General features: G+C 41.6%; 1 protein-coding gene across 3 annotated transcripts in view; it reads right to left on the reverse strand.

Annotated features, from left to right (window-relative positions):
- Positions 1-15,741, reverse strand: part of Carpa (Carbonic anhydrase-related protein A) — a 127,856-nt gene that overhangs the window by 35,213 nt on the left and 76,902 nt on the right. For all 3 annotated transcript variants that reach the window (XM_071790333.1, XM_071790330.1, XM_071790332.1), the window contains exons 3-4: positions 9,502-9,638; positions 1,601-1,792 (exon numbers count right to left, since the gene is read on the reverse strand). In XM_071790333.1, coding sequence (XP_071646434.1) covers positions 1,601-1,792; positions 9,502-9,638 — 329 coding nt within the window. The remainder of the gene's footprint in view (positions 1-1,600; positions 1,793-9,501; positions 9,639-15,741) is intronic.

The following is a 15,741-nucleotide window of genomic DNA, read 5'->3' on the forward strand; positions in this document are numbered from 1 at the left end:
GAGAAAGAGGAATTATGAATTGCTTCTGAGAGAAATAAATAGGTCACAGTTAATTGGGCCGCCGCGCCGTCATGTCTCGTTTATCGAATGTTTAATTTGTCTCGTTACGATGCCGGCACGTAATTAATTTCAATTAATTATATCGTCATTCCCGGGTCATCCTCCGCTCTCATTTTACGGCAATGATTCTACGTATAGTTCGTTCGCGAATAAAATCACGTACGCAATATGTAGAGTTTTACGAGAGTGCCGTGAGCGCCGTGTGCCCGTGCCACAGACGCGGTCACCGACTGCATTGCGGTTATAATTAATTGGCAAACTGCAAATTACATGATAATTCTAATTATTTGTCGCTTTGTAAAGCGATTGCTAGGATAATGGCGTGATTAGAATTTCATAATTGTCTGTACTGCGCGTTTGTGGTCACCGTAACCGAAAATCCCGGGATTGTAAGTATATCGTTTTACTCGTAAAACCGTAGAATAACCTATAATTAATTAATAACGTGGATAATTGAGGCGAACTTACAAACGTGCAATGTCAATCTTGAAAATTTTTCTGCTTTACCAATTTTGTCACGAAATGTACTTATTTTCTGCATAAAAATCAATGCATTTTTGAAATATCTTTCATGATATTCTACCTATATTACTTCTTATTAAATGTTGTTGCAAAATAAGAGGTAAAACTTCCAAGAAAGTGCGAACTTTAGGCGATAAAATTTTTAATTTGCGGAAACTCGGAAAATTTACTAAATTGTGAAAAAAATGCACGTTGAGTTTAGAATCAATTGTTTCAATAGTTAATTCGCCAGAATCGGACATATGTATTAACTTCGATATTGAATTTTTTATTATCACAAAAAATATAACTACCGATTTCAGAATCAGTTGTTACGTGAATCGTTTTGAAGCACAGATTAGCAATTAGTTGCTTCGACGTAACAATTACTTGAAACGCTTTCACGTATCATTTTCAGAATCAATCACTACGTAGCACAGTTCTATTAAGCTTCTCCAAAGAAAAAGAGAATTCATTACGAGCAATATAGATATTGAAAAATGCATCAATTTATAATTTACAATTCGACGTGATATCGGAAACAGATTCTGTCCTTGAAAATGGAAATATATCCGTTAAAAAATGCAAGACACTTTTAAATAGGCATCGCAAATCTGCGATTCAATTATTAACTAGCAATCCGAAAATGGTTTCTCTTTCCCTTTTATTAGCCTTTTTAATCCTTTCCTCATAGAATTAACGAAAGGAATAACCTATGCATTCGGCTTTGTGAAAAGTGTAATGAACATCTCTGAGATCGTTACAGAAAGTCATTCAATTTTATGTTTTACGCTAAATTAAAAAATTTAATAAGATTATTTACAAATTAAAGCGTATGGTTTTTTCCTGTTAAAATTAATACATTTAGTTTTGCGCTTAGTTCGCTTTCATTAATATGTAGATTTTATTTACGATTTTATTGGGCATACGATATAACTGATTGTTACTAATTCAAGTAGGTACAATCAGATTGTGGTACTATATATGTAGCCGGAATCTGTCACAGTATTTTTTATATTGTATGTGCTGTGCTACTCACTTCAGCGGGGAAAGCATAGTTATTAATACGATGCTCGGAACCATGACCGTCGTCCATTCCATAGTGAATATATATTTCCTCGAACTGGTAGTGATAGGCGAGTGGGCCACCCGTTATATTGACCCGTATCTTCGCCTCCCTGTCTGCTCTAAATACCAGGAATTGCCCAGTATTATGTAAGTGCCCGGAAATCTGAAAGCAAAATTGATTGAAGTTTGTTAGTACTAATAACAATAACAAGCCTGGTGAACAGAATGCAATTAAGTAGATATTCATTCAGACAGCAATCTAATTTCATTAATTAATTGATACTTCAAATGAAAGGAAAGTTCGCTGTGTATCCACAAAATTTGTTCGTATATTCTCCCGAGTAATAATAATGACAATAAATATTTAAACTGTAATAAATATAATCAGGAAAATAAAATCAAAAAGTAATAAAATTTAATTAGTTAAAAAAACAATAAGTCGTTAATAAATTAGTCGTTTATAAATTGTAATCACATATCAGATAGTTACATTCAATACAAATTCATCTTTTTATTCATAAACCAGACTTTTGTCGGTAGTAATGTAAAGTATTTTTAACACTAATTCGATGTACTTTAGACGGAGATTCGCAAACAATGAGAGATTCGCATGCCTTATCGTAATGAGCTGCATAAGAGCGCGGTTGCAAAGATGTCTACAAGAAAGGGCGGCAACTCGTCGTCCGAGGGATAATTGATTAGGCATTTAATTGGATGGAATAGCAAAACCAGACACGGTGCCATGTCGCACAGGAGCTCGGCAAAGTGCAAGACGAGGCCGGGGAAGTCCATTTTCTTGTACGTCGCCGAGAACCTGAATTATGGCGTCATCAGTTAGAAATAATGAGGTAACCTCGGGGAGAAGCCAGCCGCGGAAGACACGTCGGCAAAAGTCGTCGGGAGATAACTTATTATTTTGCAATAGATTTTTGGCCTTTCTGACCTCCTTTCTGTGCTCCAAACCTTCTCGTCTTCTGCGCGCACAACGATTATTCTCTCTTTCGTTCAACTTACTACATTAATATAGAGAATCTTTCTGAGATGCAATTTCTTATAAATTCAATAAAAGATGAGTTCTACAAAAACTGAAGCCAATATTTCGTTACATGTAAAAATATTTTTTTACAATCTCGCAGTCTCATTTTTTAAAGCAAATAATAAAATAGCAAATCATTTAGATACGAAAAATTACGATAGTTTCATGTCGCAATGCGAAAATTTCAATTTACGCAGTCTTCTCAAAATTTCGTGATTCCACATCGATCGTTACTCTCATTTCGAAGACCCCTCATCGCTGTTTCCTCCCGAATTCATTAAGACATGGGAGAGCGGCAGCTCTCCTCACGATGACAGAGAGAAATGAACGCGAACAGGCGGCGCGACTTTTCCCCCGACGCGTAGAGGAAAGTCAATGGCGCATAACTCATTATTTCGCGACAGATTTCCACCCCTCCGATCGCCAGGAATAATTCGTCCGCCCCCTTCGTCTTTTTCGTCCGCTCGAGTTCCTTTTTCTCTGGTATCAGCGTCTCCGAAACTTGGATCAATGGAGGCGACTCGGCGCGAGAAACCGGAAGGAAGACTCACAGCGGAACACGATAGTTCCGTGCGATCTCGAATGGGCGCACAAAAGCCGCCCTTCTTTCGGCAAAACTTAAAGTTCGACCGGCGGGGGTGGATCATCTTCCATCCTTACTCCCCGAATCCTGAGCTCTCCCTCTTGCCGGTCGTTCCGCAAAGTCGTCCGCTTCGGTCCGAACAATCGTCATTGCGCATTCTGGCCGGCTGCCGTAGAATCCACTCCCATTTTGTTCCCACAGAAGCTGCAGAATTCACGAGCGATGTTGGGAAATGGGCGGTCGAACGGAGAGAAAGGAGGAGAGACGTCGAGATATAAGAAGCGCGTGGCGCCAAATCTTCTTAAACTTCATCGACTTCGCGGCGCGGCGGCAATGTTTCACGATTAATACCGACGACTTCCTTTTTCGGGTAATGGGAATGCCGGTTGGGAGAAGTCGTGAGAATAATCGAGTTTCGCAGGAAGGATTTGGGGATGGGGGAGCGCTTAGTTAAGAGCGCGCCAGACTTCTGATGTAAAGTCTGGTTCTCATGGAGTGTTTACGAGATTGCCGAAACTCGGCAAACCTAAATCCGTTTTCCATACGGACTGCAATTCCGCGATTACGCTCTAGGAATTCGGAAACTATGAAAAATGAATTTAGTTGTATAACACGCGAGCTGGCAGAACATTATATTACGGCACCGAACCTTCCCACCGCCATCTTTGTTCGAGATCGGAGGTCACGGTAGAAACGGCCAGACCCCCTGTCCAGACAAGGAGAGAAAAAAAGAAAAAAAAAGAAAGATCCCGATCGGACGAACTAGCAGTTCGTACAACCAGCAGAATCAAGCTCTCACGTGAAACGAGAATCAAGGCAGTCGGAGGATTAGCGAAAACGCCACGAAAGACCTCCAAAAGCCGGTTACGGAGACCAACATTGCCTGGTAATTAACACGAGTCGAGCGACCGTCGAAATCGTCCCCGCACGCGACTCACGTACGGGGTTCACCCTGTACTCGGAATGCGAGAAGCTTTCTCGCTCGCGTGCCCCTCTCTCGCACAGTTAACCGGCAGTCCGCCCTGTTTATAGGACGGTTACCGTCGTTTCATGCGCCGCGACAGTTTCTTACACCGTTTCCACGATCGAATTTATCGAAACGTGCCGCTTCAATTATGGCGCGCCGGCCACTGAGGCACGTCCGGGAATTGGCAATTCCGGCGCGACGTAAGAGAACGCGCTCGTTACAGCTTCGATTATAGCGAACCCGGGGTATACACATACAATTCGCCAGTTTCGCGAGGGAATTGTTCGTGCGAAGAAACGTACTGTGGTATCGACGGGCCGTTAGCGGCGGCTTTAGTGCGCGCCAGAGATAGAAGTAGCTCGTAAAGGCCCGATGCCGTTCCGAAATCTACTCGATCACTTGTTGCAATAAAATTACGACGGCCCGGGCAAGTGGCGTCGATATACAGAACGGCTCAATCTTACAAAATTACAAAATCTTCACAAAATTTCTGAATTACTTTCGTTACTTTCTAAATCACTTAACAAAATTTATTATAATTACAATTCATTACGTAGTTTCAATTTGACATTGCGAGTCAATCAGTTGATCGGGGTAACCGTGGTAAAATTTATTATTATCTAATTATAAAATATTTGCCGTTGATAATACATGCTTCAATTCACATAAAAATGTAGTCTATGATTTTGAAATAAAATATCGATAATCAATCTCAAAATCCTTTTTACGAGATCACTGCAGCATAACTGCGCAGCAGATGGAACAATGGCGAGAAGAGTCGGATAGAAATTGACCAAGGAGAATTAGGTTTCACTGAAAACGTGAGTTTCTATAGCAAAATTATGGTATCTGCCGTATCTACATCTGCTACCGTACTGTGAAACGATCTATAGACGATTTTCGCGGGCGGACTGGCCACACGAACGGGCTCTGGGAGAAAGAGAGAGGGAAAGGAAGGGAGAGACGAAACGGATGGAGCAAGCCCCGCTGAGCCAAAGACGTACGTTCGACTCCAAGAGACTCCGGGGCGCGCGGTTCGTTCTATTGTTTAATTTAAGTGCCAAAGTTTTAACCGGGTTAAACGACGTATAAATTCACGAGGTCCCCTCCCCGGGTTTCGCACGACTTCGTCGTACCAACGGGGGTCGGTCGGTCGGTCGGTCGGTCGCTTGGCGTCGGCTATGAAACGGCCCGAGACCGCGTTTAAATAGCGGGACCAGGCGGGACCAGGTGTGACGTCAGTGCGGTTTCCGTCGCACGGAGCCGAGTTTCATCTCGATCCTCCGCGCGCTTCCTCGACAAATCGAGGGTCGGGCTTGAATTCTCACTCTCGCGAGAATTAACCTGAAAGATTCGCATATTCTCTTTAGGAAAATATATATGTATATTTCCATTTCTCGCTGTTAATTCAATTCTTTTTCGCCGACCTCTTGATTCCAGCTTGAAATGAAACTTTCAAAAACTTTGCGCCTCGTGGGTTTGCCGCCGCGTGTGATTTCTCGGCGGTTGAACGCCGCTTGTTTTAATGAAAGGGGCGAGGGTTGGCGTAGCGTCGACGCAGTTAACAGCGCGGCAAGAGGCAGGAGGATACTTGAGAGAACTCTCTTTAGCGCTTTCCGTCGCGCGCGCACACGAAGGGAGGAAGCCGCTTGCTGGAGGGTAGGCAAACAATGAAGAGTCCCGTTCGTGGCTCGTTTCAAAGCGCGGTGGAATGCATCCGGTGACGATGTAGTCTCGCACTCGCACAGCTCCTAACAACGCGGCTACTGACGGCGACGTGGAAAAGATTGACTATGCGATGAGGGCGGTAGCGAAAGGAGCAATGGAACTGAGATCCGTTAGGGTGAGAAGAAAACGACGACAACAACGACGAGGAGAGAGGAACGAAGACGACACGGCAAACGATACCTCGGGAGCGCGTTTAAACCTTTTCACGTGCATTTCCGCGGAAGACACTTTGTGGTCTCCGTCTGCGCTCGGCGAAGTCGAAGAATGCGCACTTTTCTCTTTTCTTCCGTGAACGGGAGGAAACAGGAACAGGAAGCGAAATAGATATCATACCTACGACTTCCGGGGATAGGGTGGGTGGACAAATAGCTGGTTGCACTGAATAACGCGCGGTACGAACGAATAAGCCAAGAACGCTGGTAAAGTCGCCAAGAAATAAACGAAACGCGTAGAATGATGTGAGAGCGAGGCCAGGGAAATGGGGGAAGTAGAAAAGTTTTCGGGATGAAATTCGTCAGTTTGCAAATATCTATTATCAAACTCGTCTTCCGCGAAATTTTATATTAACCCGCGCTCTCTGTCGGTTTACACGCAACGGAACGCTTTATATTTATCATTATATTTTAGGCGACATGATCGAAGCGATATAGAAGATATCAGGCGCGTTTTTATCTCACACCGAGATGCAGCAAAACGCGATAAAAGGAATCGACGTTGAGAGACATCGACGTCGCAATAATATCTTCGTCGCAAGCCAGTTTTGGTCGCTTGCATCTGGTACAAAAGAGTTATTGTCACGATCGCGCCGTATTTATTGTATCCCTTCGCGGGCAATATCGTCGCGCGAGAATTTTTGGTCAGCGTCTCGCATGGGGAGACGGACGAAATACGGCGGCGGGGGTCTCGTATCCGTCTGCGAAACCCGTATCCAATGCCATATCCGAGAGAAGGCATTGTCACGGTACTCGGGCATTTTTCATGTTCGCTTTTCTGAGGAATAACGCCCGGAGACCGCGATCCATGCCAACGCGGTGCATGTCCCGTGGAAAATGGTGGGAGCATTGAACACGAGAGGAAAGAGGTGACCATATAACGCTTCGATGCCGCGATAGAAATATCTCGGTGGGAACGTTACGTAGCACACAGATCGACAGAATTGAACAAAGCGATATGACAAACGAAGGCGACGCAAACCGATAGAGATGGAGGTCATAATGAAAAAATTTACGACAGATTATTGCTATATTACTAATTTTGTAAAAATTATGTCTGCTATTATCGAATTTTTTCACATAAATTATGCGTTTTATGAAGCAAACCATTTGAAAAATAACACGTATCAAAAAAATGGCACGCGGCATTTTTACGTGAATAATAAAGCGTGCTGTTTTAAGCAAGTAACGAGTGTTTCATTTTTCTCTTCCGTCGAGTCTCATCCACAATCCATTCATGTATACTTTCCACAACTGTTTTTTATTCCCTCTGTAAAATTCGAATTATAGAGTGGTATCTCAAAAAGCAAAAAGATATGAATGAGAATATAAATGGAGATGTAAATCGAGCAACGCGCGCGTTACAAGTTCTTCCATTCTACATCGAAAGTTCATACTTCTATATCGAAAGTTCACAGAGACTTTCCGTTCATGCATTTATAAACGGCTTTCGACCCCTCAATATATTCTTCAATGCGCTCATACTACATGCATGAGTCACTTGTACATGCAGATAGGCGAAAATTCAAAATAACGAATATGGTCGTAAGAAATAGATTGCCCCTAATAAAAATAGCTTGTAATAATAAACGTTTTTCCTTAAACGCGTTATTTTTTTCGTACCGTTTCGTATTTTCCCAAATATTCGTATCCATGTTTTTATTTCGCTAAAAAAAAAAAATAAAAAGTTACTATCACCGATTCAAGCCGATTCGAACAGCTTCGAGTAGACGGTATGATGAATAAATGTTTTCTTAATAGAAAATTAACGTTCCCGGAGGCTCTTCGTAGTATCCTCACTGATGGAGCGGAAATCAGCGTTAAATAGGTGGCCTCGTAATTAATGGCTTTATTATCGAATCAACGAACTTGGCCAGTGAAAAATGGATAGCGAGAAAGTGGAGCAGCTCTCGCCGGTGAATTCCAAATCCATTACTATCACGTGACAGCTCTGGGAATACTTTTACGGTAACCAACCTGATTTTATCCTTGCTTTTCGAAAGGTGTTTCGAGGCAAATGAATCATTCCCGACATTCTAATTTTAATTTAGTTTCAGTGTTAATAATGACTAAAATAACTTGATGCAAATTTTTACCGAGTTTATACAATAATTCGATATTAATCACTACATGTGACTTACAAGAACTATAAAATATAATATCATATTTCTATAATCTGTTTTACACATAAGACATTGTGAAAATATATCATATAATGTAATAATTCTCTCTTCCATTTCGCAAAAGAAGAATTTCGGTAAATATGCAATTTTAGCGTGCATATTGCAATGAGAGCTATATAATTATGTAAAATGAAAATTGCTGTTATATTTAACGTTAAACAGAATCATATATTTATTCAGTACGTGAATCGAGTTGAATTGTAATTATGAAATTTCATTAACGTGTACGGCATTTATTTTTCTAGCGATACCATTTATATTTCATTTTATTCGAGATAATGTGCACCGGCCTTCAAATAATTAAAATAATTATCATACAGTTATAATTTTATTCTGACTTGCTTTAATTATAAAACGCGGCTCTTTATATATACCGATCTTGCGACTAAAGCAACTTGATTGCAATACGCATAATAGTGCGTAACGCGTAATTACATTTGATAGTCAACATATTTAAACGTATCCAGGGTAAACAATGCATCATGAGTCATAATGAGTGGCCGCGTTTGGAAATCATTAATATCAATGAAAGGTATTTCTCATTATCCGTCCGCCAAACGCAAAAACCCGAGCAATTTAATCATCCCGCCGAGGGACACCCAGTATGTACTCCGCACTTGACTAACGAGCGTCCATCAGACGACTCTTTCGTCTTCATTTGAAGTGGACGTGCACATGGGACGAGACCGAACTTTGGGATTTACTTCTTCGCACCCTTTTCCCCGAGATCATACTCGAACGCGCAATGATATACCTACAGGGCACCCGATGTTGTCGCGTTAAATCTTAATTTGGCGGAAATTGACAAACTACGGTAAATGATGTGGAAATATCTACTGTAAATTTGATGAAACATCTGCAATTGAAATTGTTATGCGATAGGCGCATATAACGTTCTGCATATGCTACTGTGAAATTAGAGTATATTTTAGCGAGATACTAATAATTAATTTGGTACGTTATTAATTAAATATTGATACACTTAAGCATTAGTTAGACAAAATTTACTAAATTTCTAAAATGTAACACATTTTAAGTTGTAACTTTCTCTACAAGGTTCTGACTTTATTGCTTAGGACACGCTTGCGTGTCCTAAGAGCCAGAAAGAGTTCTATTCGCGAATTAGTTTGCAATTTTTAAGAATAAAAGATTAAATACGTTACCCTGTGTTTGTCGACGTGCACCGGTCTCAAGTGACGATCGAAAAGCAACTTGTCCGGTTCGATGTTGATGGGACTCTGTCGTCTTCCTTTGGTGCAGAGAGACCATTGCGGATTTATCAGGCCCCAGAACGAAGGTCCTGCAAAAACCATATCAATAAAGCAAAATATTGCTATGTAAGTATTGACAAATTAGAAAAAGAACGAAAAGATTTGGAAATTCTAGCAAAGGAAAGAAGGGATCCTATTATACTTAATTCGATACTACTTAATACGATAATTCCAACAAATAAAAAGTTTTTAACAAAAAAAAAAGAAAGATACGTCGAGAAATATGCTGAGTTATTTTATCCCAAAATTTTGTACTTATATCGTATTTCCAAGCGTCTGAGAAAATACGAGATACGAGAGAAATTCGGTCGCGCGAACTCCCAAGAGATTCTTATTTTCTCTGTTTGAGTATGAATCGTCGTGTCACGTGTCAACCGCTCAGAAATCTGAAATTTTTATAATTTCAACTTTTCCGGCTGGTCGCGCCGACCGGTCGTCCGCTCCTTGTCCGGCCCGCGTCAAGTTTCGCTCGGCAGAAGGGATTTTGAACTCGTTTCGCCAGCTTCGTACGCCAGGGACCGACGCAACCCCCCTTCCGATACTTTCGTCTTAGGGACCGACCGACGTTCGCGTTTTCTGGCACTCCTCTGAGAAATTTAACTTTCTTCACGTCACCCGCGAGGATCGATATCCCGAGAAAGCCCGACTTAACGAACCCACGGTCGCGAATCTCAGCTCGCGAAACGGCACGAACTGCATTATTGTGTATCTGTATTTCGGATAGCATTCAAAGTTTACAGATAAAATCCGCGATATTATGCACAAAAATCTTCGTCGATTTCTATTCCCACTCATCTTTACCTATTTGTATCTATCTATATCCGTAGCATCGCAATTTATCATTTCATCTTCTACAATATTAAGAAAAATTGAAAGTCATGCTCTTAATCCAATCTTTTTCGCGATGGATAATAAATAAAACTTTCCTGAAATGTTCTTGTCTTGAACGAAATGTTCAGCTTTCTTTAATAATAATCATTTTCTTTACGACACCACAGTCAACGCGACCCTCATGGGACGATTCATTCGCATCATGTTAAGGGTAAATAGTAAATTATTAATGTGACAACTCACATAAGCGACACATCGGACATGTTAATGCGGGAATCTGACAAGTATGTCAGTAGGCGAGAAACTCACACACATTATACTTATTCCATGTGAGAGATATCATCATACACAGAGTGCCTTACAAATGCAGACTTTCCGTGTTTAATTAACCGCAATTAATTCATTCATAAAAGGAAGATACCACGCGCACATAAATTGTTTGCGTTAAATTGTAGTTAATCAAAATAATTGTGGTGTTGGAGTAAATACGGTGTCATATAATATTCCTCATATTGATAAAATTAATAATCACTGTTTCTATCAATTTTGCAGCGAGTACACAGTATAAATGTGTGAAACATTCTAAAATGTTATCAAACTGATCACACAAAGAGCTCATTTGTTTACCTTATTTGTCAGTAGAAAATAAACGAACTCTCTTATATCAATGTATCGTTATTGTGATTGTCAAACTTATCACGTAGCGTCATAATTTTAATCGTTTCCCGTACCATCGTGCGTAAAAACAATCGCAGATATTCGTACATTATATGAAAGTCAAAATAAAGCCGAACACTTTAGATTACCCCATGTATGCGCGCAGCGAAACAGGTGTGCGAACGCGAATACATACCAAACTCATGTATTAAGCCGAGCAGGGTACGAGGGATGACACGTAATGACACCCCGGCACGCGAGCATAATCAAAACTTACGGCCCCGATAAACGTGCGTATCGGTTCAATGGTGAGCAATCCTCTGGACGGGTTCGCGCACGTACGCACACACACACACAACGTGTGTGACAGCAACGACACGTTGGCACTTTAGTGTCGTAATAACGGTGCAATTAACCCCGTTGTAATTAGCATTTTTGCGCTAGAACGTGCGCACTTTTTTTTCATCTTTGACCGTCACGTGAGCTCTGTATGCATGACGTGCGTGTGCGATTCACTTCATCGAACGGAACTCATTAATTAAAAGGTCATAAAGCGTCATAACCAGTTTTTCTTTGTCTTGCAATACGAAATGTATAGCTGTTGCTATTATATGCGTTAAAAAATATATATATATACATGCACATGTAAATTGATTTTGACGCTTGTTAGAAGAGCATCAAGCGTTTACTTCCGCTTGTGATTTTAATGTAAAATCACTAAACTCTCTCGCACCATAAATCTCAATTGGCTGCGGCGGCGTGAAAAGTGGGTTGATATGACGCAGAGAGATATTATTTTTTGATTTATTTTCTAGACAAGTTGTTACACATTCCCCGGCACGCTCTTTATAACTTTCCTCGCATGTGAAGCGAGAACACGCTTAAAGAGGGTCGCGCGCTTGATTTCTTAACGCGAGGAGACCGCTATTATTCGCAATCCCGCGACACACATTCTACCGCGTTCTCGCTTTTCCTCGCCGCGGAATTTATGTCGGGGGAAACGGCACGCCATCGCGTTAGCCACGCAAGAGTTTATTAAATGACACACGCGACGCATGTATATATAAATGCACGCTTTCGTTTTTCATTTCGGTTGAATCATCGCGCGACACCTTTGCGTTGCGGTACGCTCGATTTCCGCGATCTTCGTCTTCTTCTTCAAATTTTAATGGCCACGATTCCTTCCAGGTTCGACTCGGCCATGATACAATGCGATGATGACAAACAAATCGAAAATGGTAAATCCAAACTCGAGAGAGTATAATTGTGTGTGTACGAAATATGTACCTGTGTGTGAATATCCGCGGTGTTAGGAACTCGGGTACGTAGATGCGTTATGCCCAAGGAATTACGCGGATCAATTTCCCCCGCGGGACCGCGATCTTCGTCATATTCCTTTGTTATCGTACACCATCATCCATCCACACGCAAACGCATACGGCACGGCCGCGAGATATACCTTATGTGCATCTGCTTATCAGCGTTACACGGAGATTCGCGATTTATCCGATTAAGATTCTCAAACACACGCCCGCCGAGACTATTGCGGGCACGCAACTGCGGAGACGCATGAGGTATTTTGTTGCAATTTAGATTCCATATCGCTCTTTAGATACTAGCGTGCTCGAGGGACATAAAACGCTCATACGCAATCTACGCTTCGTAACAAATACGTGCCGTGAAAAATAAAAATGTTCCGCAAGTCGGTCACGTTTATGATATTCATAGCCGTTTTACGCCACACGGCATCGTAACGTTTTCAGTTCATTAAGTCGTGAAACTTATTAACGAAATATCGTTCCCTTAGCGGAGAGTCGTGTATTATATCTGGCGTCGCGTCGCGATAAACATGCTAGGAGCGGAAATCAAGCGTAAGGCAAACTGTTCTGAAAGTGAATTATTCTGCAAAATACCACTGTGAGATATATTACTATATTAGTTTTATTGTGCGCACTTTGTTCGGCGCGAGATACATTACGCGTGACAGTGAATTATTAGCTCGCGGAAAGCATCGTACGTTGTATGTATATACCGGACGTGTAATCTACTATTGGATTATAGTTACATGGGCGCCGTTTAAATCGATTCGCACCAGTGGACGATCGGACCTAAACCACATCGGACCGTATTCTATTAAATTAAGCCCATTGTTCTTCGCGGACATAGCTACGTTGTATCGGTCCGAGAACAGACCAATTTAAAGCCACGGGATCCAATTAGGATCGATCACACACATTCAGTCGTTGCGCTAACGGGTCCGGGTAAGTTTATTATTATTATATTAGATTTCACTCACATACATAATGACGAGAGAAGGATATTCGTGTCAATTGATGTTAATACAATTTAAGAATTTAGCTCTGGAGAAGCTCTTGATATAATTATTTTCTTTTTCTGTTATAACTTCGTGATGGATAAGTTCTTGGACTGTAGGGCGGAGAGACAACTGTCACTCCGGTACGTTTCGGATCGATCCCGTTGCGAGTGGTATGATACATTTGATATGTGATAATATATCGACCGTAGTACAGTCCTCTGCACAAATAAGTCAAGAGAAGCAAACATAATGTCAAATATCTCAATCGAGATTATTTTTATCACTTTTTATGGATTACCCGAACGAATTAAAATTTTTCTTGCACAGCAAAATTTGCATATAATATGCGATAATTTCTCATCAATAATTCACACGAAGGAAAGAAATTTGATTATTGCATTGCCGGTGCGAGGGAGTTACAAAATTTTACTTCACGAGTCCAATTTAATATTCAATCGAAAACGTGCATCTTTATACGCTCAAGATATATCGCGATAATTCGATAATCGCAAAGATGTAAGATTACGACGTAAGATTACGATGTAAGAAGACGTCGCACCCATGAGATTCGGTCGCTTTTCTGGAAATACATCCAAATTCGCTAAACCGCAGATACCGCAGCTTCGTTCTCTCGTTGCTAATTCATCGAGTTTTACTTTCGCATAATTGCATAATTATCTCCTCGACCGTTATTAAGAAGCAGCCCGCTAATGTCGGTGCAACGGATAAGGGTGGCCGCACCCGGGGCAAGCACGGGGGAGAGAGATAATGAAATAACGGTGGGCAGATGGAATGATTACTTTCTTATCACCCGAAGGCAGGTAGGCTATTATAGCATTCATCACGTGGAACCTGAGGAGGCGAGCTCGACGACGACGGCGAGGCGGAACTCCAGGTGGCGGAGAGAAGATGAAGGGGGTACGAACAGACACAGACATCCCCTGGCCCTCGGTATATAACCGGGGCTACGAAGGAGGTCCTGGCGGGGGTGTAACAACCCCATTATTGAAACTTCAAGCGCGGAGCAATCATTCTGCAATTAGCAAAAGTGATTAAGTGTGGAAGCCAAGGTAGCCTGGTCCTCCCCTCTCTTCTTGCCTCAGCCGCATTCACCCCTTCGATCCTCGAGCTCGGGCAACCAGGAGCGTCGTCGTGCCGGATCCTCGCTTAAGCGGTATTTTCCGACCCTTCAGCACGGGCTTGCCCCTTCCCCCCTCGCCCTTCCCACTACAGCGTCATCACGCGGGCTGTAGTCCTTAAACACCTGTTTTAATTATTCACCTATCCTAATAACTCCTAATGAGAGAAGGCGGCCGGCGGGCGGTGCGAGGAAAAAAAAAGCGAGCCGGCAATGCTTCGTCTCCATCCTCGTTAACCGACCTAATTATAGGCTAACAGGCGCCAGGAATAATTGCCGGAAATTTTTTGTCCTCGTCCCTGCTCCGCCGCTCCATCTTAGCCCGATTTTCTTTTTCTGCCGTTCAACCGAGCGGAGTCGTTTCTTCCCTCACCGTCAGATTTCCGTCGATAAGAAGCTGCACGTTGCTCGGGAACGGGATTAATCAAGGGTGGATTAGCCCCTACGGGATGGGTCTCTCTTCGATAAAAACAATTAATCGACGGCTAGAGTGTTTGAAAAATGCCGGGATCAGATCAGCTTTGGGCCGCGTTTTTAATGATTTCTGCAGGCGCGAGAAGATCAAATAATTGTGACAGAATTCGTCGTATTAACGAAAATCGAGCAGAAAGCTTAATAGATTTCAATAAACCCGTAGAACGAACGGAAACCTAGCAACGACGATCCCTTGATATGACATAAATGATTAAATTGCAAATTGATTAATTATATATCAAATTTCGCATCCCTGTATACCGTGCTTTAACATTTTTTTAACGATATTTTTAATATAATATTATAAATTTTATACTTTTATACACGACTATATATATATATATATATATATATATATATATAGTATATATATATATATATAGTTCACAGTAAAATAAGAGGGGCCTTGGATTTTCGTACCTCTTTTAAAAAGAAAGATTGATATGACATGACGTGTGTGTTTTATCATAAAACTATCTCTCTGGATGAAATAAATAATATACTTAGCTGATGCATGCAATTGCTGTGCAGCGCAGGATATTAACTCGCTCCGAAACAAAACGAAACGTTTCCCTTCTGTTCCGCGGTGCGAATTGTGTTATGGAAAACCGTGTAAAGCAATTTTTGAATAGCGTATACTCGGGACGCACGCTGCAAAACTCGCATGGCGAACGCAAACGAGGCGGGAAAGAGCTTCGTGTGTTTCAACGCGACA

Source organism: Temnothorax longispinosus, chromosome 10 (genome assembly GCF_030848805.1).
Source record: "Temnothorax longispinosus isolate EJ_2023e chromosome 10, Tlon_JGU_v1, whole genome shotgun sequence".
NCBI lineage: Eukaryota > Metazoa > Arthropoda > Insecta > Hymenoptera > Formicidae > Temnothorax > Temnothorax longispinosus.